This window comes from Xyrauchen texanus, chromosome 47 (genome assembly GCF_025860055.1).
Source record: "Xyrauchen texanus isolate HMW12.3.18 chromosome 47, RBS_HiC_50CHRs, whole genome shotgun sequence".
Lineage (NCBI taxonomy): Eukaryota > Metazoa > Chordata > Actinopteri > Cypriniformes > Catostomidae > Xyrauchen > Xyrauchen texanus.
The window spans coordinates 17291952-17318094 of NC_068322.1; the positions used below are offsets into that span (position 1 = coordinate 17291952).

The 26143-nt window shown below is 39.1% G+C and overlaps 1 protein-coding gene across 1 annotated transcript in view; it reads left to right on the forward strand.

The window, feature by feature from the left end:
* nav3 (neuron navigator 3) overlaps positions 1–26143 on the forward strand; it is a 194946-nt gene that overhangs the window by 115955 nt on the left and 52848 nt on the right. Inside the window, exons 8-11 of the mRNA XM_052120471.1 lie at positions 2900–3941; positions 10437–10549; positions 18762–18870; positions 25105–25473. Of these exons, the coding sequence (XP_051976431.1) occupies positions 2900–3941; positions 10437–10549; positions 18762–18870; positions 25105–25473 (1633 nt within the window). The remainder of the gene's footprint in view (positions 1–2899; positions 3942–10436; positions 10550–18761; positions 18871–25104; positions 25474–26143) is intronic.

The following is a 26143-nucleotide window of genomic DNA, read 5'->3' on the forward strand; positions in this document are numbered from 1 at the left end:
TGGTTTTAGAAGTGGAACTTCCCTGAGAGGATGCATCAATACTGTCTCCACAACTATCTGAATATTCACTATCAAAATCATAAATACAGTGTCTATCATTTTCCAAAAAATCTTGTGAATCCATCAAATTCATTGCTCCCTTAATTTCCACTTGTTCTCTAAAGTACTCAGAATCCCTAGTGCTGTCAGCAACAGCAGGTTCTGCATCATCCTGTATCTCTACATCACCAGCAAAATTTGAAATTGGTACATCGGTAACAATGGGGACCACATCAGAGTTATCAACACAGCCAGATGAACTAGGTTCACTAAGGCAGTCACTAACATTTTCAGAGCACTGATCAATTTTAGTTTCTTTGTTTTCATCAGGAGTGTGATTCACCTGCTCATTAACAGTAACTGACTCATTCTCATGGTTAACTTGTTCAGCATCCTTCTTTGTGGGACACGTTTGTCTAGTATGACCATGCTTTTCACAGACAAAACATCTCATTGTATCGGAAGTAACAAAGATAGTATAATCCTTACCCAACACTGACAGTTTCATTGAGACTTTCAAATCCTGATAGTCAGCACTCAAAATCATGAAAATGTGTCTTCTGAAAGACATGTGTTTCAAGTCTGAATTTTTTAACCCAGAGGAATCATCTTCATTGAACCGACGATTTTGCCATAACGCACAAGAATGCGCTAAAGCATATCATTGGGTATAAACGGCGGGACATTTGAAAGAATAACCTTTTTTGATAGGTTAGACAGTGGCAGAACCTGAATTAAATGATATCTCACTGATACACCACACTCAACTAAATGATCCACCATAGTTAGCCCTTTCAGAAAGATAACAATAGCCTTATTCATCCTTGATGCCGACAAAATGTGTTGTGCACCAATTTCATTTCCGATTGCTGTCAAGCAATCTTCCACCGACACTGAATCATCTGGTATGCATTTGCAACCATGTCGGGCAGTCAAGATTTAAAACCCATCTGAGTTTGAACCCATAAACACCACACGACTGGACAGTAAATAAACCTACTACAAACAACTAACTAACAAAAATATACAAAGGAAAGAAAAGTTAGAAGGAAAGTTTAAAGAACTCACTCAAAACGCTGTCACTCATTCACTCGCACGCTTCTCACAGTCACTCCGCACATGTGCATCAGAGAGAGAGAGAGAGAGAGGCTGTTATTTAGGCGTTATCTCCAAAGATGGGGTTAATTTAGCTGACACATGCACTGAAGCCACTTCCACACTGTGATTATTCAAAGTCCAATCACAGTTCCCGCTACAAGATTTTCAATGGAACCAAATGAAGTCCCTGCTCTTCTTCTCTCCCTTTGTACTTTTTAGAATTGTTCTGCTGGAGTTTTTGATATTTTTTGCACATGTCAAAGCTAGGGACAGACTAAGTTGCTCCGAGATCATGTAGGATATCTACCAGAATGTTGTTGCATTGTAAAGGAGCATGCACAACTGTTTTACTTGAATATACTGTATGTCTGATTTATGGCTTTTATAATTTGCAACATAATACTGTGGCTTCAAACAATATCCTGGTATTGCCATCAATGTAGTGTCCAAGCAAACCATAGTAGTACCATGGTACCATGTCCAGAAAACATGGTAATACCATGGCACTTTTTTGTCTGTGTCCTCATGTGTAAAACATTGAAGGCCAATGTGCATTGAAAGCAATCTGATTTATGTAAAATGTCAAATATTCTGAGTTTGGGCTATCAGCATAGGAATAGGAAGTTCTCTTCATTGATAGTCTAGGCCCAGTACATTTTTTAAAGGATGTTATATTTTTGCAATGTCATGGCCTAAGGGTTTGATGTATAGTGTGTTTTCATCACATGACCACAATGCATGGTAATTAAGAGTATGTTTAACACATGATTTGTATGTATTTTTGTATGAGCCATGTTGATTTACATCAAAACCTTTGCATTTACAAAGAAAATTAGGGTGTCTGGCAATAACAGAGCATTAGGTGTCTGAAATCCCACAAAATTAATTTAGGAGACAATTTTCCACCTGAGTGCATCGGAGTATTGCTTGGGATTTCATTTTGCACCGGGATTGCAGAGTACAGATTTGGATGGAGCACTATCCATTCCTCATGCCTTTGTGGGATACTGTAACAATCCCTTGCCTCTTATGATAATATCTGATTGTTGCTGTAGTCATAAATATTCTTCTATGCCCAAAACATAGTTTTTTTGCTTCTGCCAAAATGTAAGATTTTTTCAGGGATCCGTGTTGGGTTCCTTACATGCCACACTGGAAGAACCCTCTGGTGACCCCCAGACAGCTTTTAAAGGAGTTTCAGATAACTTTTTTATAGTTTTTGCAGGAACTAAGAGTAAAGTCTGGTTGACATTGTACGATTTTGGGCTTGATTTTGTCATAAAGGATTTATCTTGTCACAGGGTAACATTTTCAGTCTTTAAATGCTTGATTTAATTGGTGATTAATTGCCTTTACAATGAATCTTTACTTCCAATGAAGTTCTGGCAGTGCCAAAAAAATTTGCTGTCACTGACCTTTCAGTGTCACTGCTTTTAGAACACCCCGATGAAATAAAACACCTAGTCAGCACTGTCAGTCGTAAAGATTGGGACCAAAGTCTTGAATAAGATATATTTCATACAGTCTGAAATAATTTTGACTTTAGCCAAGATCTCACTGGGATTATATTGTATAGCCTGACAAGTAACAATCATAAAGGCCCCTAAAAATTGCACAGTGTGCACCTGGCTGAAGGTTCTCAGAGAACTGAAAGGAATTCTGGAGGATCTCCAGATGTTTCTGCCAATGTGGAAACTGAGGAACCCCAAATTTTTCCAAGAGTATCTAACTGATGTGTCCATTGTGTTTTTCTTTGACACAGAGTCTGTGAAGGGCATCCCTCTGCCAGGCAACATGAACGGTAGTGGCTCTGTGCCATCCAGCACCAGCGGGCAGCAGCTGGCCTCTGCCATACCCTCTCCCACTGCTGGTAAGTCCTGGCGTAGCAAGTCCATGAACATGAAGCACAGTGCCACCTCATCCATGCTGGCCACCAAACCACCTAGCCCAACAGCATCCCCGACCCTTCCCTCCTCATCCGATCGCCTACGACCACCCATCACTGATGCTTCCAAATCAGCCCCCGGCAACCAACGTTCCATGCTGGAGAAGTTCCGCCTCATCAACCCTCGCTCCGCTTCCAGAACCTCGCCTTCGGTGGCCGAAATGGCTCTCCCAGAGGAAGATGACCTGTCGGAGTATGGAGACGAGGGGACCTGCAGTCCTGTGCCACCCTGTGGAATCTCTAAACAGCAGGGGAAGACCTCTACTCCTTCCTTTGTGCCCCCAAGCAAGAATGTAGCTACCACCAACAACGGCAAGAACCACAATAATAAGTCGCTGCCACATCCCAAAGATAAGGAGGACAAGAATAAGACAAAAAGCAAAGCCAGCACACCACCCAAAGAGGAACCAGTAATAGTGGAGTCTGCTAAAAAAGGCTCCAAGATCGCCAGCCTTATACCGAAAGGAAACAAAATTTCTACAGCCTCAGTCAAGAAAGAAAGTGCAATTCCTGCCTCCAGCTGCATCCCCAAGCCCGGTCTGAAGGCACCAATGGGGACAGCCAAGCCTGCTGGAACACAACCTAGTGTACCTGCAACAAGTGTACCTTCAATAGGTGGTGAAAAGACCAAACTTAGCAAAGGTGGTCAGTCTGCATATATGCAGAGATCTTTAGGAGGGTTGGAAAATCGTAAGACCAGCATGGTGTCTTCAACCAGTAGTTCGGCACTTTCTGGATCTGCTGCTTCTCACGGACTGGGTGGAGGTATGGCACTTGGGAGTAATGGGGCCGTACAACTGCCCCAGCAGCAACAGCACAACCACCCTAACACAGCAACAGTTGCCCCCTTCATGTACAGGTGAGTGATTCACATACAATGAATAAACAGTGTGATTCCAAAAGTCTAAGTCCTCTTGAAAATGCTTCTATTTTGTATTTTTCTATTTTAATATAGGGTTATTTTTTGTAATAAATAATCTTATCCACACAATAATTTGTTAAAAGTTTAATTTAATTTTTTTAATGAATTTCTAGTAATTGGTATGTCCCCCTTTTGCTTTAATTCCAGTATATACTCAAGCTTTCATGGACTACAAGTTTGCTTAAAACCTGATGATCCATTTTATACCAGCATGAGTTGAGAATTTTCCCAATAGCATCTTTTATGCTTCAGTAGAGGCTGACTGACCTTTCTTACAATAGAGTAAACATGTTCAGTGGCACAAATGTATTTTTTTAATTAGTGACTTATAAATAATTCATTTGTTTACATTTTATCCTAAAATTAAGTTTATTTCCAGGTCTAAATTATATTTTCAGTTTGTACTGAATCATGGTTACTGAAATTAAGTTAGGTGGTAGCAGCTTAATAATTAATGATCTGAGCTACTCACACTAAGTTTGTAGTTTCATGGAAAATAGACAGGCTGCTGCTGCTGTCCTTTTACTGTTGTGCACCTATTAAGACAATTTACCCTAGGTTTTACCAAGCAGACATTCCAAGTCACTATGGATAAAATTACTACAGTGTCATTCAAAGATGTTGGAATACAAAAAGGAATCACTCAGTACAGTGCACAGATGGCATTTGGTCATTTTTGAGTTCTACATATTCTTATTTCAGACCCAGTTTACTTCTGTCCCTGACAGGGCTACTCCATTCTATGTGTCAAGTGATGCTTAGAGACATTAAAGCACAAAAGTCTGGCAAATAGACAGATCTGGGTTCCTGGTTCTATTCTAGGTCATGAAATCATTATCATTATCCATGAGACAGCAGGCACCAGTCGCTGTAATTACCCTCAATAGACAGATGAAGATGAAATGCTCATCCCTAGGAGGTCCAGAATAATTACCACAGCTTTCTCTCTCTGAAAACTACATACCAGACAGATAGTTTTGAGAATCTTGGCTATTGTTGCCAAATGTAATGGCTAGAGTGAAGCCAGTTTGAAAGTTATTTATATATATATTTTTTTTAATAAATGCAAAACAACAATCACAACCAACTGAACCTAACAAAATGCAACGTAATAAAATAAACCTTTGGTTAATTTTTTATGTTTCTTTTTTAGGTCCTGATTTATTGTTAAATTGATTTAAGTATCTATTTTATTATGCATTTTCATAAGAAAACACTGGAACTGGTCTCTGTAGTTAATAGGAACTGGAGATAATATACAGTATACTGCATTTGTAGTTTTTGGAAACATTTAACAGCAGTGCTTCCAACCTACAGACATGCACGAAGGTCTCTTGCTCTGGCTATCAGTGGGTATCAGCAGATTTCTTCTTACATCTGACTATGGGGGGTTGATGTTACCTGGATGGATCTCTCTTCATTAAAGTCTGTCCAGACTAGATTCCTATGGAGAACAAACGTTGAAAAACTTTCTCTTACAAAAGCTGACAAAGAATCATAAAGCAACATTAAATGGAAACATATATATATTGTATAATTAATCAGTCTGTTGTGTCTCTCATCTGTGATGAGCCGTAATGCTGAAGTTGTTTGTTTAAAGCCATTAAAGCTATTTCCTAGCTTTGGTAGTATAGTGTAGTAAGTGTAGAAAGCAATCACGAAGAGCTGTGGCATTCAACCAATCACAATGCATATTCAGGACATTAATAACATGGAAAAAAATACTATTACAATTTTAAAAACAATTTAGAACTTCTTAAACTACTTCAAAGAGTTTTAATCAGATCCTTAGCATTCTAGCTGTCGGTTTGTTGAGATTCTCAGGTGACATTTCATCCCACATTTCCTGTACCTTTTGCCATAGATGTGTCTGTCTTGTCGGGCACTTCTCACACACCTTACAGTCTAGCTGATCCCTCAAAAGCTCAATGGGGTTCAAATCCATAACACTCTTTTCCAATGATCTGTTGTCCAATGTCTGTGTTTCTTTGGCCACTCTAACCTTTTCTTTTAGTTTTTCTGTTTCAAAAGTGGCTTTTTTTTTGTTGTTGTTGCAATTCTTCCCATTAGGTCTGCACCCCTGAGTATTCTCTTTACTACCGAACATGAAACTGGTGTTGAGCTGTTAGAATGCAATGAAGCTGCCAGCTAAGGACACGAGGCGTCTATTTCTAAAACTAGATACTCTAATCCTCTTGTTTAGTTGTACATCTGGCCTTTCACATCTCTTTCTGTCCTTGTTAGAGCCAGTTGTCCTTTGTCTTTGAAGAATGTAGTGTATACCTTTGTATGAAATCTTCAGTTTTTGGCAATTTCAAGCATTGTATAGCTTTCATTCCTCAAGAAAATGACTGACTGATGAGTTTCTAGAGAAAGCTGTTTCATTTTTGCCATTTTTTTACCTAATATTGACCTTAAGACATGCCAGTCTATTGCATACTGTGGCAACTCAAAAACAAACACAAAGACAATGTTAAGCTTAATTTAATGAACCAAAAAAGCTTTCAGCTGTGTTTGATATAATGGCAAGTGATTTTCTAGGATGAAATTAGCAATTTAGCATAATTTCTCATGGATGTTGGAGTGATGGCTGCTGGAAATGGGGCCTGTCTAGATTTGTTCAAAATCTAGAGAGAGAGAGAACCATATGTACAGTGGGGTTCAAAAGTCTGAGGATGAACTACAGCCATTGTATTTTGAGTATGTCCTTTTAGGATTGTTCTCAATTGAAAGGTAAATTTCAATTGAAAAATTATCATAAATTTGCTTTAATGACAGCATGCACTCAAGCTGGCATGGGGGAAAGTTTCAGAACTTCCGCAAAGGAGTTAACATGATCAATGTCACATTTGGTCATTTGATTTATGGCCAAGAAAGAATGTAGGATCTTCTTCATTTTGAGACGCTTTGTTATGTATTTCTATCCTAAAAAGTTCCTATATATTTCCAATTTAAATTAGATTCAGATTTTCAATGTAGTCTCAGACTTTTGAATCCCATTGTATATAGTTTATCGAACCTGCTTGTAGACCCACAAACACACACCCACTGATCATCTGTCCCTTGTGTCACCTATCCAATCGCACAATACATTATGTGAAAACTCAGTGGGCAAAAATCTTGTCTCTAAAGTATAATTAGTATAAGTGGGAACTGCCAAGCTGTTAGCCAGAACACAAATGCCTTGTTTGAGGGGACTGGTCTTGTCTGAGTCCTCAAAGAAAGGCTTATGACATCACTGATGATGACTAATAATGCTAAATAGAATTGAAAAGGAAAGAAAAAGAGAATAAGAGATTGACAGCCAGAGAGCATGCATAACACAGTTTGAGTCAGCTTGATAAAGAGACTGAGAGATGGGAAGCGTGTTTAAGTAATAGACAAAGATTGACAGGAAAACCACAGATGAGAGTGAAGAGAAAGAAACAGTGGGGAATTGTCCTTGACATAGTGTGTATGTTCAGTAACAGGTTTAATCATTCGCCAGAATAAAGAGCTTTTAAACTTGATGACCCTTGTCTGGCAAACCTGCACAATCTGAGCCTTAAGAGCTTAACAGCTCTCATAAGGACACAGATACACACACACTGCTTTATTGGCCTGCCACAGGTTTCTTATTCTGGCGAAGGTTATGTCGTTCTCTTAAAGCTGTGTTTGGCATTCACAGTGCTGTCTTATAAGGATTATAACCCAAAGTCTTTATGGAATTTCAAACCAGAGCTCTTATCACACTCCCCTCCACCTCTACAGATCTTCCTCTCTGAGAGCTTTTCTCAACACTGAAAAAGCTGCAGGGGTGTGACAGCTCTCAACAGTGCTGCAAGACAATGCACTACATTTTGAAAAGGTCCTCGCCGAAAACGATGAGTATCCTATTTAATTGGATAAATTATTATTTGCCCCACCCCCAGCACTGTATGGAATCAACAAATGGCTGACGACCTGAATGTATTTTACTGTATATTTGAAAAGACTGGTCTCACCTTCTTTTCACACAAACAACAAAACCTTCTGCAACCCCCCTCCTCCCCCTCCTGCTACTCAACCTGCACTTAAAATCTGTGAAGAGGATTTGTGCCGGGTCTTCCGGAAACAATAGAAAAGGAAAGCACAAGGCCCAGACGGTGTTTCACCCACTTGTCAAAAAGATTTTGCTAACAGCTAGCCCCCAACTTCACACAGATCTTCAACACATCACTGGAGCAGTGTGAAGTTCCCAGCTGCATCAAACACTCCACCATCATCCCTGTCCCAAATAAACCCAAGATTGCAGGACTTAGTGACAATAGACCTGTTGGCCTAAAAATCGTGCTCATGTTCTTTAAGTGAACACAATTACTTCCTGGTTTTCATAGAGCCAGAGCCTGTGTCTCTGAGGTTTTCTCGTGCAGCATGCTACAAGTACAGGAAAAGGGAAGCACATTTGTATTGATGCAAATGTCTGATAGGAGGTGGCGCTTGATCAACCTGGTCTCATAGTGAAAACGTGACTATATAAACATTTGTGCAAAACTTGTTATACATGTCTCCAGGTACAATTCCCTGCATTTTCCAGGTGAAATTACCACTAGAGGTGGCACAACAACTGTGTGTTTTATTCACTTTCACTCAAATCATGACTTAAATGGCTGATTATGACTTTCTAAATCCGTATTTTTCTCTGTATTACTCAGACCCTGCTTTTTTATGATATCGAAAAACTTTAACTCTAATGCATCTTTTGAGAAATTACACATTTTAATGCTTGTATTATAGACTGTTATTATAGCTCACCTGATAGGGCATTCGACTTGGAGTTGGAGGACCGTGGTTCAAGACCAGCCATAAACTCAAGCTGACACGTGATATTACAGTGCCATGGAAGCAGCATGAAATTAGGTGGTTGCTTCCGAAAAATGTGGTTTTTAATTTCGCTTCTGTATTTTAAAACACTAATGATTAAGTTTAGGCAGTGATTTGGTAAGGAGTTTTTTTTTAAAACAAATCATTTATATTCTAAAACACTATTGTTTTTTTTAAATATCTAAAGTTCACCTGAAAACTGTGTCTGAATATGGCATCAATTTACTTGCTTTTGGTACCCCCAGCTGGACATTTCACTGGAATCCTGCAGCTAGACGTGTTATACAGCACGTACATTTTGAATTGAAAAATGTTTGTCACATTCATGTAAAAATCATGAGACCAGGCTTGCTTGTAATTTGGCAGAATGTGACCGATGTCTACATAGTCAGCTACCTTTTAAGACAACATCCTAATCAAAATGGAACCTCAAATGTGACGAATTTAAGAACAGAAGTGCCTGTGGATCAGGGCATGCTTTTTCATTACACGCGATGCATGTCCCAGGCATAATAAAGACGGGAGAAGATTTACTGTATGGAGAATGGAGACTTTACCTGCATGCGGTGAACCAGGCGTGCAAGAGATCTGACCAAGCTGCCGTATCTCTTTGTATCATCCGAAAACACTCAATCACTTTCATCTGAACCACTGTCAAAAGCGAAACTGCCTGACTAAGACCCAGTGGGTTCACAATAGACTGGTATACTTGTAGAGACCAAATGCCATAGAAAATAATAGTTTTCAGATTTTAAACTTTAGCAAATTAAACATACAGCATACATTATACATATGTTTTATGTCTGTAGGTAGTGTCTATAAACTTTAGTTTCTCTTGCCAATAATGTTTGATATGAATTAAATCTGCAATTGGCTGGTGAATTGTTTGTATGTGTGTGTGTGTGTGTGTGTGTGTGTGTGTGTGTGTGTGTGTGTGTGTGTGTGTGTACAGTGTTTATCTGAGCGAATCCTGGTGTCCAGGGACACCTTTGTTGAAGTGGTAGTTGTTATAGGTATACAGTCAGTTTATATAAACACAAATATGTGTGTGTACAATGAGCTTATGTTAAGTATTGATGATAATATTATTTACACACACACACACACACACGTAGTGTTTCCATGTTTTATGGGGACTTTCCATAGACATAATGGTTTTTATACTGTACAAACTTTATATTCTATCCCCTAACACTAAACCTACCCCTAAACCTAACCCTCACAGAAAACTTTCTGCATTTTTACATTTTCAAAAAACATAATTTAGTATGATTTATAAGCTGTTTTCCTCATGGGGACCGACAAAATGTCCCCACAAGGTCAAAAATTTCGGGTTTTACTATCCTTATGGGGACATTTGGTCCCCACAAAGTGATAAATACACGCTCACACACACACAGACACAAAGTATTTTCTAATCTGTATGTAAGAGATAATATATAGTCAGCTGGTCATTATCACTATAGAAATCAGTTGCCTGGGACAATGATCAATCATGCAGTTTAACAGTCAGAATAAAAATATAATTGTTTGCTGAATGCAGCAATATTACAATGAATCGCATCTAATGTTTTCATTTGCTTCACTCAGGACATACTCAGAGAACGACTGCACTACAGTGGTCCCCCCCGAACCATGTCTCAGTCCCACAAAAGACCTGGTCTACAGCAAGACAGCCAAACAGTGCTTGGAGGAGATCTCAGGTAGGATGAGTGCCGCCACATGACAAACACACAAGCTGAAACTCATGCTCAGATTCTCTCTGCAGTCCTCTGGTTCCATGTTGATATCACAGCAAGAAAAGGTCAGAAATGACAGGTGGACAAAGGCCGACCTTGTTTGGGAGGCCAAACAGCAAAATGTGTTGTTTATTTGTGCTTGTGTGTTTTTTTTTTATATGTTTGTGTGTGTGTGTGTGTGTGTGTGTGTGTGTGTGTGTGTGTGTGTGTGTGTGTGTGTGTGTGTGTGTGTGTGTGTGTGTACTGTTGGTAGCTGAAGATAGGTACATGGGGCTCAGGCACTGCTCACACACATCTCATAACAGCCACCTGGTAACTAGCTCTGGGAAATAAATGCAAATTGCCCCAAATGCTGCATTTACTTACCCTGCAATTGGAGGCTGCTCTACAAAATCAGCTTGCATGCATTTCTGTTTAGTGGCTCATTTCCTCTGTGCATATTTATCAGCTCAGCCTGTGCTGTTGTTATCACTCTGAAAATGCAATCTATGATACTTAGTCTGTATTAAATACTTGCTTTCAATTATTTTAATTAATTCTGTACATGATGAGACTTAATCATTTTGTGATTTGTGTGTGCTTCTCTGAGGTTCGCTGTCATTACTTTAAAGCATTTAGTTCCATCAGAAAGAACTATACACAAACTCAATTGGAAACTCTATTTTTCTAACTGGTGTTCCTGTCTATAATGAGATATACAAAAATGCTGCAATGTCAAATTGCAGACACAAAGCAGTCAGTGTTTAGCCATCAATGAGAATGCAGCTCTGATGTGGTCATTATGAGGATATTGTTGTTTGCAAAGGGATTGTGAAGCAGAAAATTCTGAGTCATGGTCAGACATTTACTGCAGGGTTTTGTACAGCAATACTGTCTTTTCAAAACCAGCTAATGGCTGACGTGAAGCAGCTTAAAGGAATAGTTCACTCAAAAATGAAAATTCTCCCATCATTTACTCACCCTCCTGGCATCCCAGATGTGTATGACTTTCTTTCTTCTGCTGAACTCGAATGAAGATTTTTTGAAGAATTTCTCAGTTCCTTTGGTCCATATAATGCAAGTGAATGGGTGCCAAAAATGTGACGTTCAAAAAAAAAAAAAAAAGGTTAGCATAAATGTAATCCATAAGACTTCATTGGTTAAATCAATATCTTCAGAAGAGTTATGAAAGCTGTGGGTGAGAAACAGGTCTCTTTCACATTCTTCTTATTGTGTTTTTGGTGATTCACATTCTTCATGCATATGACCCCTACTGGCAGAGATGAGAATTTCTAGCAAAAAATTTCTTAAATATTGATCTGTTTCTCACCCTCTCATATCATATCACTTCTGAATATATAGATTAAAATACTGGAGTCATATGTATTACTTTTATGTAGTTTATGTTTTCAAGCTGATTTTAGAGCATTTGGTTACATTTCTGATGTCTGCTGAAACTCATAGATATCTGGTTATGTAAGTGTATTGAATGGATATGGTTATGATAAGTATCTTTGCTCAGTATTGGGATGTTTAGTTAAGTTTAAAGGTTATGTTTAATTCTAAAATATATGGTTGCAGATATTTTGTTTATATATTTGTTTATGATGTTTAGTTTAGATCTAGGGTTTTCAATGGGGTCTCTGTGGACCCTTGCGGTCTGTGATGGTCAATTAAATGATATATAAAACAATTAGAATGGAAAAATATGTCACATTCCCTTATATTTAAAATATATAAATACATTTTCAATGTTTAAGTAGTACTTTATAACTTGAATTAGCCATTAACAAACTGTAATGGGTAAATGATGGGCAAGGAGGAGGCGGGAATGATTTAGGCCGGGGGTGCCATCCGGGGTACCATACAAATCAAGCATTTTATGTTATGGATCTGGATTGGGTGAGAGTCTTGCTGGAGGTCACTGGGTCTGTAACTGTTTTTGAACTGTTTCCTTTATAGTTAAACTGAATGCTGCAGTATAACTACAGTAGCAACTCTATACCACGTGTCATTATAAAGAGAGGTTGAGCAAAGAGTTCACTGCCTTATAACCTACAGTTTTGTCTTTTGCTATTTTCACAACACACATACACATACCTGTTTTGCTTGAAGGTGTGCACAGACTTGGTAGCCAACAGCAGCCGAACACCAGCTATTACTTGCAGCAAAAAGAATACGAGAGGAGAGAAAGATAAATAGAGAGATGGATAGAGAACAAAACAGCTTACAGCATTTTAAACAGAGCAGGCAGACCCTAATCTTGCATCTCTGAGCTCTCTCTCTCTCTCTCTCTCTCTCTCTGTTGTCCCTCTACGCGAACCACATGCGCTCACTCCAGCCAGTAATTAATAGACAGAGTGTGTGAAGAATCCCTGCTCGCTGAGAGAGAGAAACAGGAAAAGAGGAGATGCCATGACGGATGTGTATTATAGTTTAACCATAGTATCCTCGTCGCAAGTCATGCTGCATTGAAAGAAGAAAAAATAGGAGAAAGATGAGGAGGAGTATGCTCTCGATGTGTGCACCTGGATGCTGGTTATTGGCTGCGGCAATTTTAAATGCATGTGGGCAGGATGGTATTTGAGGCTCCCTGGTGTAAGGGCAGTTTTCGGGAAAGCACATGCATCCTGAACCAATCGACGCCTGAGCGTGTGTGTGTGTGTGTGTGTGTGTGTGTGTGTAAGCAGCCACCTGAAGCTGCCTGATCTCTGAATTCCCTCACACACACTCATCATGTGACAAGAATTGCGAGGTGTTCTGGACATCAAGAGCAGGAGAAGAATCTAAAGACAGAGAGATCATTAAGAACGTGCAACAGAATGAAAAGGGGAGCTGAGTTTTCTGTGTTTCAGGGCGGTAGCCCACCTCGCAAGTCACTGCAGCCTCTCCCGGACAACCTAAACCTCCGCAAGCAGCGTTCCCTCGGAAACCTTGTTCTGCTTAGCGATGGCGAACAAAGGGTCTATACCTTTGAGCTGGATGACCCGCCATGTCCGCATTCATCAGCCTCAGGGGCATCGTTGTCATCACCTTTGCCCCAGCATGGCAGAGGAATTGCCCGTAGACACCCCGACAGCAGCACCCGAGCATGCTCACTCTCTCTGTCACTCACCAAGATGATCTCTCAGTCCGAGCACTCCCTTATACCTGTACCCTGGGGTCAGAAATCTAGCCGGAGGGCGCCTACTCACCGGCACCAGCAGCCACGTGAGGTTGCAGATGAGGTGGCCGGCAGTAAGAGCTCAGATGAAGACCCCAAGGCAGGGCCAGGAGGCACCGGAGGAGGGTACTGGGCAGATGAACTAGAAAGTGCCAGAGAAGAACAAGCACAACTGGATAAAGAAGTCATACTAACAATGCTTGGAGACCTGGAGCAGGTTTTGAACCCTCAAACGCGCCGTAAGTAACCACAGCAGTCGCTGAAATATATTGGATATTTAGGGCTTAAACACAGTAGTAACATTAGTAGTCTTTGATTTTTATTTAGTTTCTGTTGTAATGGTCATTTTGAAGTTGAACTTGGAATCAAGTGTGTAAACATAATTTATGCAAGTAGTTGTACACAGATGGGAGCCCTTGGCCAATGCATTGCTAACTCCTGATCCACTTGAACATGCTTAACCTGTTTTTTATTACTCTAAGGGTAACAAACCGCAGTACTCAGGGATGCGATAGAGTTACTTTCAAAACTTTGTGCCGTTAAACTGGATGTGTTAATGTGCCATTACCGTAGTTCATAAAAAAGAATAAAAAACTCCATAGAACTGTCAACATTGAGAATGCAATGCATACATATGTTGTGATATCAATTGCGGTCTGACATATTTGGGAATGCAATAATGCACAAAATCCAGTTTCCATAGAAGCATCAGTGTTCATGTACTTGCATAGATATATTTCTGCCCTTTGAAACAGCTCCCAGGGATGTTGAAGTGAATTATGGTTCTCAGATTGTAGTGTGTGGGAACATAATGTATAAAAGTCAGATTTACCTGCTGGCTATGGTAGTGATGCTATGCCATCTGTTGCTTCAATCAATAGCTCAATTTAGCCTGTCATCGGTGTGATCCATGCCTTTATTTCCATCCTATGCTTTGGTAACCATTAACCAAGGGATCACTTGGGAAGTTGTCATGCTGTTTCCGAAAGTTCCGGTACACTAGGATCGGAAACAATATGCCGACTCACTTACATGCCCTATCTCCCATCGGAAATATTTGGAATGGCTCAACAACATTTAATTTCCCTCATGGCACGACTAGGAGCGTGTTGCATGGAAGACCACAGTTTAATCCCCATTCAAACAAGGAAATAATTATGTTTGTTTAAACAAACACAAGCGTGATAGGAGGTTGCAGTTTTATCCCTAACATTGCATTTTATCTCTACTAATGTTTAGGATTAGATTTGTGTTTTGGTTGGAGGGTAGATTCAATAAAATAAGCATTTATCTTCACTGTTTTACACCCTTTTTAGCTGAAAACAATTATTTTCACAGCTGGCTTCTGGCAACCTCTCCTGTATATAAATGAATGTCACACTTGTTTATATGCTCTGAAACACTTACCGCTTTAGACTCTGGAGGCAGTGTTTTCAAATTATGTCAACATATACCGATTTTGGCTAAAGAAATATCAGCACATGCTTGCCGATATTTATGTGAGATCAGGCTGTGTTTGCACTTCATCAAATTGAAGAAATGTAGTTGTCTGCACTTCATGTTGATAGTAGTGTTCACGTACTGTATTTGAGATTCTCTGACTGATAAATGGAGCTTATTATGTATAATCAGGCTCATTTGAAAAGGCTGTATTCTTGTCGACAGTCAATGTTTTAAAAGATAAATGTTGTACACTTTTTTTGCGGGGCTAACTAAGTCAAGCTTTTCTGTACTATTGCTCATAGTTAGGGTTTGGGATTGAACAAACCTTTAACCTTAATTATAACTTTGCTTTTTTGCTATGGATATGAATATCTGAAATAATGTGGCTTGTTTAGGAGAGATTTTGCATTATCAAATAATAAAACAGGTGAAAAATACATCTTTCTCTGTGAAGTCTACTTATGTTAGTCAAGGTTTTGTGAACCAAAAACAGGCATTATTTAATATTGTTTTGTTTGCCACTGCACCTGTGTCATATATACACTCACTGAGCACTTTATTAGAAACACCTGTACAGTACACCACCTTATTCATGCGATTATCTAATCAGCCAATCATGTGGCAGCAGTGCATAACATTATGCATATACAGGTCAGGAGCTTCTGTTAATGTTGACATCAAACATCATAATGGGGGTAAAAATGTGATCTCAATGATTTCAATCGTGGCATGATTTTTGGTATGATGTTTTTCTGTACCTGCTGATCTCCTGGGATTTTCACGCACAACAGTCTCTAGAGTTTACTCAGATTTACTCAAAAACAAAAAACATCCAGGGAGTGGCTCTGCTGATGGAAACGCCTTGTTGAAGAGAGAGGGTTTGAGCTGGCAGAGTGGGGTACGGTAACTCCCATAACCACTCTGTAAAATTGTAGTGAGCAGAATATCATCTCAGAATGCACAATACATCGAACCTTGAGGCTGATGGGCTACAACAGCCGAAGACCATGTCGGGTTCCACTTCTGTCAGCCAAGAACACAAAGCTGAGTCTTTATACAGTATACAGCTATATATATATATATATATATATATATATATATATACATACATTTTTGTTCAAAAGTGGGCTATGTAGATTACCTCTGTTATTATTGGCATGTCTCTTTGTTTTGAGGGATCACAAATCTGCTGTGTCACATATGCTTGCCTAAAAATGAGCGATACAGCACACAATTGATTTGTATTACACAAAGGGATAACCAAGGTAAAAAACAACTGGATTAACATTGCATCCATTTTGAAGCTCTAGACAGGGGTTAGCTTTCAACTTTGGCACAATGAGGTTATATCTCTGCAAGACCTCAGCTGTCGTCTGATCAGACTGAGCCAGTCATGTCCTCACGCCCTCCTCAGCTGGTGACAGGCTCAAGTGGTGCTTAAAGAAATGTGTCTGCTCACCCAGAGGGCAGAAATGCAATTGTGCCACCCAGAGCCCTCGCATTCATCAAATATGTAGCTTTTATATTCTTGAAGCTGTATGGACTCGCATGCTGTGATAATGTGCATTTTCCTGCTGTATGTGTTTTACATGGCCCTGTAGAGAAGAGAAACGGATATATTTGCCATACACAATTGGCTGATTGTTCCAATCCATTACAAGCCCATAAAGCCTCTGGGTAACACAGCGTCTGATAGAGTCACAATGACTGTGTATATGTGTGTGTTTGTGCCCCGGGTCCAGGCATATCTGTAATTAGGCCATAACTATATCCATATTGGAGATAGGAATATGATGTGTATTGGGTGTTTGCACTCAGTATATCTGAACATGACAATCTAAAATTGTGCATCCAAAGGAATTTTATCTGTTGTTTTACTTTATATCATATTGATTGTGCTGAAATGTGTCCCAACATGCAGCCGGGTCTAAAGCAGTGGTCAGTCATGACATTCTTAAACTAAATGATCGTGTTCTTCATCCATCTTCAATCCTCTCCATATCTTCCACTCAGAGACTGCATGATTTGAGTCATGCTAATGTGTACTCTGTTATCCTCAAATACAACAACACACATGGGAAATCAACTTATCTTTACTTATCCAGTCCTACTTTCTGTTCCTTAAGACTTGTACACAGATAATGATCCATTTGATATTTACATGTTTACAGGCTCATTTGTAGTTTCAAAGGATCTCACACTGCAGTTGCCACACAGTTAAGATCAGTACATCAATTTCAGACAAAAGAGAATTCATGTTTTACTTCATAACTCATTAAATGCTAGCCATTGGCATGGTGCTATAAAGTCAGTGGGTGTGAGCACAACCAGACGTGACTGAATCAAATATTCAGATCTGTAGTGGTATGTGGGAACCCTGCAGACCCACTGATAGACACCGTACTGTCATCATCAGCTTCTTTGAGTATCACTGTGAGTATCTGTGTCTGTTCAATGAGTTGAATGCACTGAAATACAAGCACTTCACTGCATAAGAACCTAGACTGATGACATGAAACATAAAGAGTTCATAAAAGTCCTCTCCACTCCTGCTCATAACAAGAGGATGAAAATATATGCACTGAGAAGACTCACAGTCCATTTACATTTGACAAGGTACTGCTTTGCAGGCAGATTGTGCTCCTACCAAACTTTGAGCTGAGCTTAAGGGTTGGGATGTGGTGTTATAGTTTACGGATTACTCTGTGCTCCGTTAAAAAAAGTGATGACCGTGAAATCTGTCCCTTTATCCTTTCACTTGCACAGCAAGCTGTTACTTTAGTGTCTGCGTTGACATGCGAGAGCAGACAGCCTCCGCTCACTAAAGCCAGGCGTACACTGTGCGAGTTCTGACGCTTGGGAGGTCGTGAGCCCCAGCACACGTTACGAGTAATTTTATTTGATAATCATACAGATTCAGTGGTACAAGACATGACTTACCGACCTGGCGAATTCAGAAGCGATCTCACAAATTGTTCCGCTATTTAGCATTATAAAGCCGGAGGTTGCTTTCATTATGATTTGTTTGAAGGGCAGAGAACAGCATGGCATTTCTGTAGAATCCTTCAGTGATGTGGATTTGAATAATATGGAAAAACACAGTTTTAACAATAATTTCCTCCAAATGTTTAAAAGCTTCATGAACACTCATTTTTCATTGATCATGTGAGTTGTAACACCTTTTACTGATTGGTCAACTTCAGGTAGATCACCAAATCAGCTCGTTCAAATGCACACAGCTCACAAATTTAAGCTGACAGCGCCCATATTTTTAGACTGTTTTAAAAATGATTGGGAGGTTGTGAGCTGCTCTCAAGCTGCTCTGCTCTGCTCGTAATTCATCTCACACGATGCGAGTCGCAACCACACAAGCATTAACGATTTCCATGTGACCTCTTCCAACTGGAAACAATTGTTCGGGAGCTCATACAACAGCAAAAATCGCACCATGTACTCCTGCCTTAACCGCTAGTTGCAGCATGTTTGACTGCACATGTTGAGTCCGTACTGCCTTTCAGACTATGAACTAGCAAGTGACTTGGCATCAGTAACAGGGTCAGTAACTAATGTTATCTTCTCTCCGTCAACCAGGGGAGGATCCAGAGACCAGACGGATGCGGACAGTGAAGAATATTGCCGATCTGAGACAGAATCTAGAAGAAACCATGTCTAGTTTACGTGGGACGCAGATTAGCCACAGGTGAGTGTTAAGGGTCATCTGTTGTGTCAAAATGCCCAGAAAACATGAGTTTCAATTTGAATTAGAATTTTAGAATTTTATTATATTCTATGTCTCTTTCCAGAAAACATCCCAGATATATTTATAACTCTTCTTGCTCTACACAGATTTATGTCCAGTAAAATGCTGTTTAGAATGACGATGCATTTTGGGATTGCCTTATCCTTGAAGGTTGCATATGATTTTGGCCCAAATGGTGTCTTATATGTCCAAGAAAGATTTGCTGAGCTAGTTAATATGCCTGGTGGACACATCAGCACCTCGACATGGCTTGGGACCAGTAATCATCAAAAAACGAATTATGCTGCTAAACAGCTTTGCTAGTCTTTTCAGGAGGGCATATAGTGGTGATGTTACGATATTAGATATTCACTGTGTAGAGACATACAACCAGGGGTAAATTGGATTTTGGAGATAGGAGAACCCCCAAAAAACATTTCTTCACAAAAACATGTATTCCACAACTTATTATTAAAAGACAACTTATTATCAGCATAGAAAAAGGACCAATATACATGAATTCCAGACTGAAGCATAATTAACTTGATATAGTTTTTTGAGCAAAAGCAAATGAGTAAGGAATCTGTGAAATTGATCAAACCAAAACTGAACTGGAGCGCACAAGAAATGGAATGGATTGACAGACAAAAAATCTGCCATTTCTTCTTTTTTCTCTTTTTTCTTTGTATTAAATGTGCCAGAATGCTGTTTCTGAACCGTTCAAGCCCAATTTAACCCTTGCATACAACTTGACAACATATCAGTTGAACAATACATTGTGAATACCTACAGTTTATATTTAGCTCCAGTAAATCCCTGCTAAAAACATTGACAGCTGCACTTTTTGATAAATTGGATTTCTTTTGCTAATTTAATTTCTTTCAAGACAGAACTCAGTTTGGCACCCACAAACTATGCAAACCCTCACTGTGCCAACATCTTTGCTAACAAATACACGCACCAGTCTCATTGTGAAATGACAAATGCTCTCAACTCCTGTGAATATAATCATTTATTAAAACCATCTAGTCTGGAAGACTGACAAAAATACTCTCTCTTACACAAACACACACGTAAACATGTCTGCACATTTGTCCAGCTCTATAGCTTTTTTGTCACGTCTCTTTGACTCACAATGTGAACGTAATTTCACAGAAAAGTGGTTCAGAGGCAGTGCTCTGACATGACAGATTGACTTTTTTTCACAGTACATTGCATCTCAAGGGAGCCTAAAAAGTGTTAGACTTTTATTTACTCTCACTCACAATACAGCTACCCAGTGAAGAGCCAATAAATTAAAAAACTCCAACCCTTTTTTGTATGATGTTCATAATGGTCAGATATATAATGTTGACACGCGGCAGTCTGGCTTTGCTCACAACGAACAATGCTGAGGAAAATCAATCCATCAATGTAGCGATGTACATAAGATGATTCAATGGGATATGTTTTAAAATATATGAGGGCCTTGCATAGATTGAGGGACAAGAGCAAGCCAGCCTTGACTCTTTTAATTTTAGGGAAGAGCTTGATTTTTCACCATTGTAGCATTACACAGGAAGTAGACCTGCAAGGCATCGGCCCAGTGTGGATTCCATCACACTTTCATTGACCTCTTTGGGGCTCCCATAATTGAGCTTTGAAAATTGGTTTCCATCCATCTCTTAACCGACTTTATGAATCGTATATAGTCAGAAAGAATATAGAGTATACACATTCTTTCTGCATCTTCTTCACACACTTAGAGCTTAAAAATTATATTGATTGACATTGAATAAAAAAAAATGAACCGGTAGTATATGAATGTGAAATCTTCAAGGTTAAGTCAGAATCTTAAGCAAGTAAAAAACTCCCTTCTAGTTTAGAGGCCAAGAGTTTTGTTTGGGGGTAGTGCATTATGTTTATTGTACCTGATTATATAGTCAAATATGTTAATATAATGACTGCTAAACTGCATAATATTTTTGAAATTAATAAAATATTGAACGTCCTGTACCATCTCAGTGTCACTGATCGAATAAGTACATTTGTGACATTGACTATGTTAACTCCTTTGTGCAAAACGTTATCTATCCTTGCTTCATTTGAAACTCATATTTCAAACTTAACATTATATGTATTGATATTAATTTAGAAAAATAACTAAAAATAGAACCACTTTTGGACACACTGTTTATCAACTATATGTATTTGTCTTTTAAAGGTTTCTGTGTCTGTGTGTATCTCCTAGACTACACTCATTATAATAGGTACTACACCATCTTCTATAAGTTCAACTGGCCAATTGATTCCGCAGGCCCATCACTTATGTGCGTGATCTCATTTCCAGCAACTTCAGTTAGAGCATTACCTCACCTTATGTCTATTACTCATTGTTACAGGAAGCACAGTGCACACATTCTTTTAATGTACCCTGAAACATCACCACCTGGTCTTCCTGTAATACTTATGACTGGTGGCTTCTGTAATTTTGGCAGGTCATGAGATTGCTGGTCATCTGAGAGAAATAACTGAGGAGGATGGAAGGTTAAAAAAAAAAATGCTGCAGTCTTATACTTTCCCAGTAGCTGTAGCATGTTGCCAAGAGACGTGGATTGTCAAGAAGATGAGACATTTAGGAATATAGTGGAACTGTCAGCTGTCATGAGGAGTGACATCAAAGAGGGAGATAAATGCAGGCGACTGGGTCAGCGGGTAATTTTTGGAGATCAATAGATTAAGGCGTGGTCACACATACATACGCAGGGCGAAATTCCACGAGCGACTAAGGCATGGGCAGATGATGAACGTGTGTGAAATAAGCAAAAAGATAACTGCCAAGCATCCCCTTTATGCTGCACATTATACTCTGGGAGAGTGAAGTTAAAAAGAAACTCTCTACTACAATGATATACTTGTCCATTGTGACTATTCAGTGTAGCTGTGAACACAGAGGTCATTGCCAAACCAAGCAACTTCCTATTGGTCAACGTGGAGAATTTGCCTGTCAAAGTTCTCCAAACTTGAACTATACACGAAATCCGTGAGGGGAAATTCCATCGCACGAAATTCACGATCAAGCGGATTCCCACTAAGATGACTGTATTTTGCCTTGCGAAAGTTTATGTGTGACGAGCCTTTAGACAGAGCAACCTGCTGGGGTCATTTAGGGTCATAGCAACCCAAAAAACCTAGCTTAACTCCTTTTTATCTAACGTTTTCCTGACCACCACTGGGCGCCGCCATGATGAATCTGATGCCCCTTGACTGTTTTTTGGTTCTGGTCTCCAGAAGAAGCTATGCACTGTAAAAACTACTGAGCGATACAGACAAAGAGCAACAATGATTTTAAGTGATAGTTGTGGTAAAAAATTGGTTCAGACTCAACTTTTGCAGTTGTTGGCTGTCATAAAATCCCAAAGTAGTAAATGCTATCAACATGCTATCACTTCATGTCATATATACACTACTTAAACATTGACATGTGTGGAAATGTCAAAAGACCATCATCATGATTCTGTAATGTATCGGCACTATGAAGCAAAAAAAAAGTTTATTTGTTTTTTTTTTTTTGCAAATTTAACACGAAAAAATGAATTATATTATCCTTGTTCAGGATAAAAGTAGACAAAAGAGGCAATAGTCTATTTCTTATTTAGTTTAGGTTCTTTGTGCGACATAACTTAATATACCTATCTATTTCAAAACTACATATCTTAATTTATGAAAGCCTTAATAACATGTTAATAATACATTAATAATGCATTAGTAACATATATGACACATTAATAGATTAATAAACACTCATTAATATACATTCCAATTGTTACCCTTATCAGCTTTACATACCAACAGAGCTGAATGCATTTTTGCAACACTGTCTCTTAAATATGCAGGCAAGCAATCTAAAAACGTGTTAAGGGAAATTACCAACACTTCAGTCTGCTCTGTGCAGTCAAAGCTCCCTTAATCCCATGTTTTTCTTTCTTGTTTATGTGTGCATGTTCTTCTCAGGCAATTTGATTTGCCCTTTGCCAACATATTGGCACTATCTTAATAAGCAACCTGATATTAATAACCCAACCACATGTTCTGACTGTACAATACATTGTCACTGCTGAAGTGTCTTGTAAGTCTTGTGTTGTCTTGTCTATGAGAAAACATTGGTCAGCCATGTGTTTGACCGTCACTGTCTTGGTATCAGTCCTCCATTCCTGCTGAGTCACAAGTCTTTGGTATATTTGATAATAACAGCATCCATACATATATAGAACGTGTTTCTGCCAGCTTGAATTTGTCTCAGCACTAGAAAAATAATAACAGAAAACTTTTATTAAGGGAAGCTTTCGTAAGATTCTGTAAAAATGACCCCTGGACTGTATAAGTTTGGTATACATCTATACTTTTTTATGTTCTTCTGCTAGCTGGCTTTGTGCACAGTGTTTTGAAAGTGCTAAGAAGCATAAACGATGGATATTTTCTTCATGTGAACTAGCCCACACTAATGAGGTTCCCTCTGTGTTGGCTTTGTAATTGACAGTGAGGATATTAATATACTTGCACTGTAGTCATGACAACATCGTGTTAGTGCTTGTTAAGTGACACTCAATTTCGACCCCCTGCTGATGTCCCCTCCTGCAAATAACTGTCTAGATTGTCTGAACATTGGGGCTGTGTTAAGTTAATGGGTGTAGGCAATATTCAGTATTAAAATGGTGGTTGTTGCTAGGGCGTTCTTGGTAGTTGCTAGGTGGTTACTTACTAGCCCACCCCCAAATCTCCATGATATTCTGGTCCCTTCATTAATGTAAGGCTATTGGATTGTATTGCATGTTTTATCTTCCACCAGGTGATAATTATAAGTATGATAACACAGAGAAGTAAAAGCACACATTTCCTCAACAATTCATTGATTTGATTTATCATGTACAGTACATGTCTATACCACAAATTGTGAAAAACGAATTATGCTTCACAGTTTAATACTTAGGGTTAGGGGTTTAAATCAAAATGATGTCATAATTGTACATTTACCCCCAACATTTCAAAATATGGCTGTAATCCAACTCTCTCTCCACTAGAGAGAGCTGTTGTTGGGTATGGTCTTCTTGCTTCTGTTCATGGGTGTGTCAATGTGGGCATCTGTTTGAGTATCTGCCCATATGTTTTCTTAGCAAATGTCACACATATTTCCACATCAACAAGCCTCTGATGTTTGGAGATACCCAAACACTCATCAGAACATGCATTCACACACTCACTCCATCCAAGACATAGACAAAGCACTTAATAAAGGTCAGACAGTCAGCAGTTGAAGTTGCACTCTCGCTAAAATGCTGGTTGATGGGCTGCTGACGGTTGAAGTGGATTAGACATGACACATTGAGAATAGCGTCCATTTTATGGAGAGCAGCAATAACACATGGCAGCATTGCAATCTTTCTGCATCTGTTGGGTTCTTCACACCACATTGAACACTCTATCTACAGATAGAATACCTGCTGTGGAGAGACACAGTCTAATATAGACATATGAATTGTTTGCCGGAAAGTACATTTCTGTTATAGTTCCAGACCCCTTTGACTTTCTTCCTTCTGTTGGAAACACAAAATGAGATGTTTTCATGCTGCATTTTTTTTTCATATGAAAGCATATAGTGACCAGGGGATTTAAAGCTTAAAAAAGGACATAAGCAACACCGTAAAGGCATCATAAATTTGTCCGATTTGTGCACTATATTCTTCTAAGTGTTCTAAAGCCATATGATTATTTTGTATGTGGAACTGACAGGAATTTGAATGATAATTGCTGAAAATTGTTCCCTCCATCGCAGCTTTCCAATGTTGTTGGTGTAAATATAAATGTGTTGCATGAAGATTCATCAAGCAAGATATGACATCAGCAATGCCCATTTACATTTTTGGGTAAAAAAACCCCTTGAACTGTCAAAAAATGTCTACATTTCTGCCTTCATTTGTTTTAAATAATTTTGAGCTAGTGGAAAAGTAGGAAGAGAATATTGTATAGTCTAGCATTTTTATTTTTTTGAAAGACCCACAAACTGCTCACCTTGGCACAGGTGTCACATATTTGTGCCTTTATATGTTAAGTCAGCAGTTTCAGAAACAGGATATTGATCTACTTACCCAAATCCCTCTGCAGTACCTAAATCTTATATAATCCCCTTCTCTATTTCTATTTTCCTTTTTATTTTAGTACTCTAGAGACAACGTTCGACACAACAGTAACTACAGAAGTGAACGGTCGTGGCCTTCCCCCCCTCTCAAGTCGCTCATCCTCCATGGCTTGGCGTTTGGGCCAAACATCAAGCCCTCGTCTGCAGGCCGGTGATGCCCCTAGCTATGCCCAGCCCAGATCCAGTGCTGGCACTGCTGGTCGCTATGGTGACACCTCAAGGTTGTTGTACACTGCCCCCCTGAGGAGAGCGGCCGCCTCAGGGGTCAGAGAGTCAGAGACAGGGGAGAAAGACGGGATTTCAGAGGTGGAACCAGAAGTGGATGTGACAGGATACTGCAGTGATGGAGACATACTGGCCAAGAATGTACATGCAGATGACATCAGTGGGTAAGACACCAGCTAACCATACAATACAGATAAATCATGCATTAACAAAAACCATAAAAAAGCATGCAGTACTATGCCAGTAAGTAACCACCCAGAACACCCAAATAACCACCTTAGTAGCTGCCTAGCAATGCCCTGGAAACCTTAAAAATGTCACTGCATTGTGGTGACTTAAAAAAAATGTAGCTTTTTATACTGATTTGGAAGTGATACAGAATGTTGAACCATTTCAGGCAGTACTGATGCTCTTCTTACATTTACAGTTTAATAGAGTCTAAAATATCTGTTTCCAAGCACTCTTTATTGGTGAATGCAACCTTAAAATAATACAAGACTTTTTGAAAAATTATAATTGATTTATGACAGTTAGATAACATATTTTTTATCAAAGCAGAGAGGTTGTAGCTTCCTGCACATTCTTACAATTCATACTTAGAGTATGTGGGTGAGAAACACACATACATTGTGATATTACTCAGTACGGAGCAATAGCTTGGGGACAAGTATTCATCACTGTGTAATGTACCCTTGCTACGTCTGTGCTGATGAATAGTCGGAATACAAAATAACAGTAGAAATGAAGTATATAAAAGACAGACTCATACTGGAACCAGTTCATTGACACTTGAAGAATCCCACCTGAAAATGATTGAAAAGTTAATAAAGCACT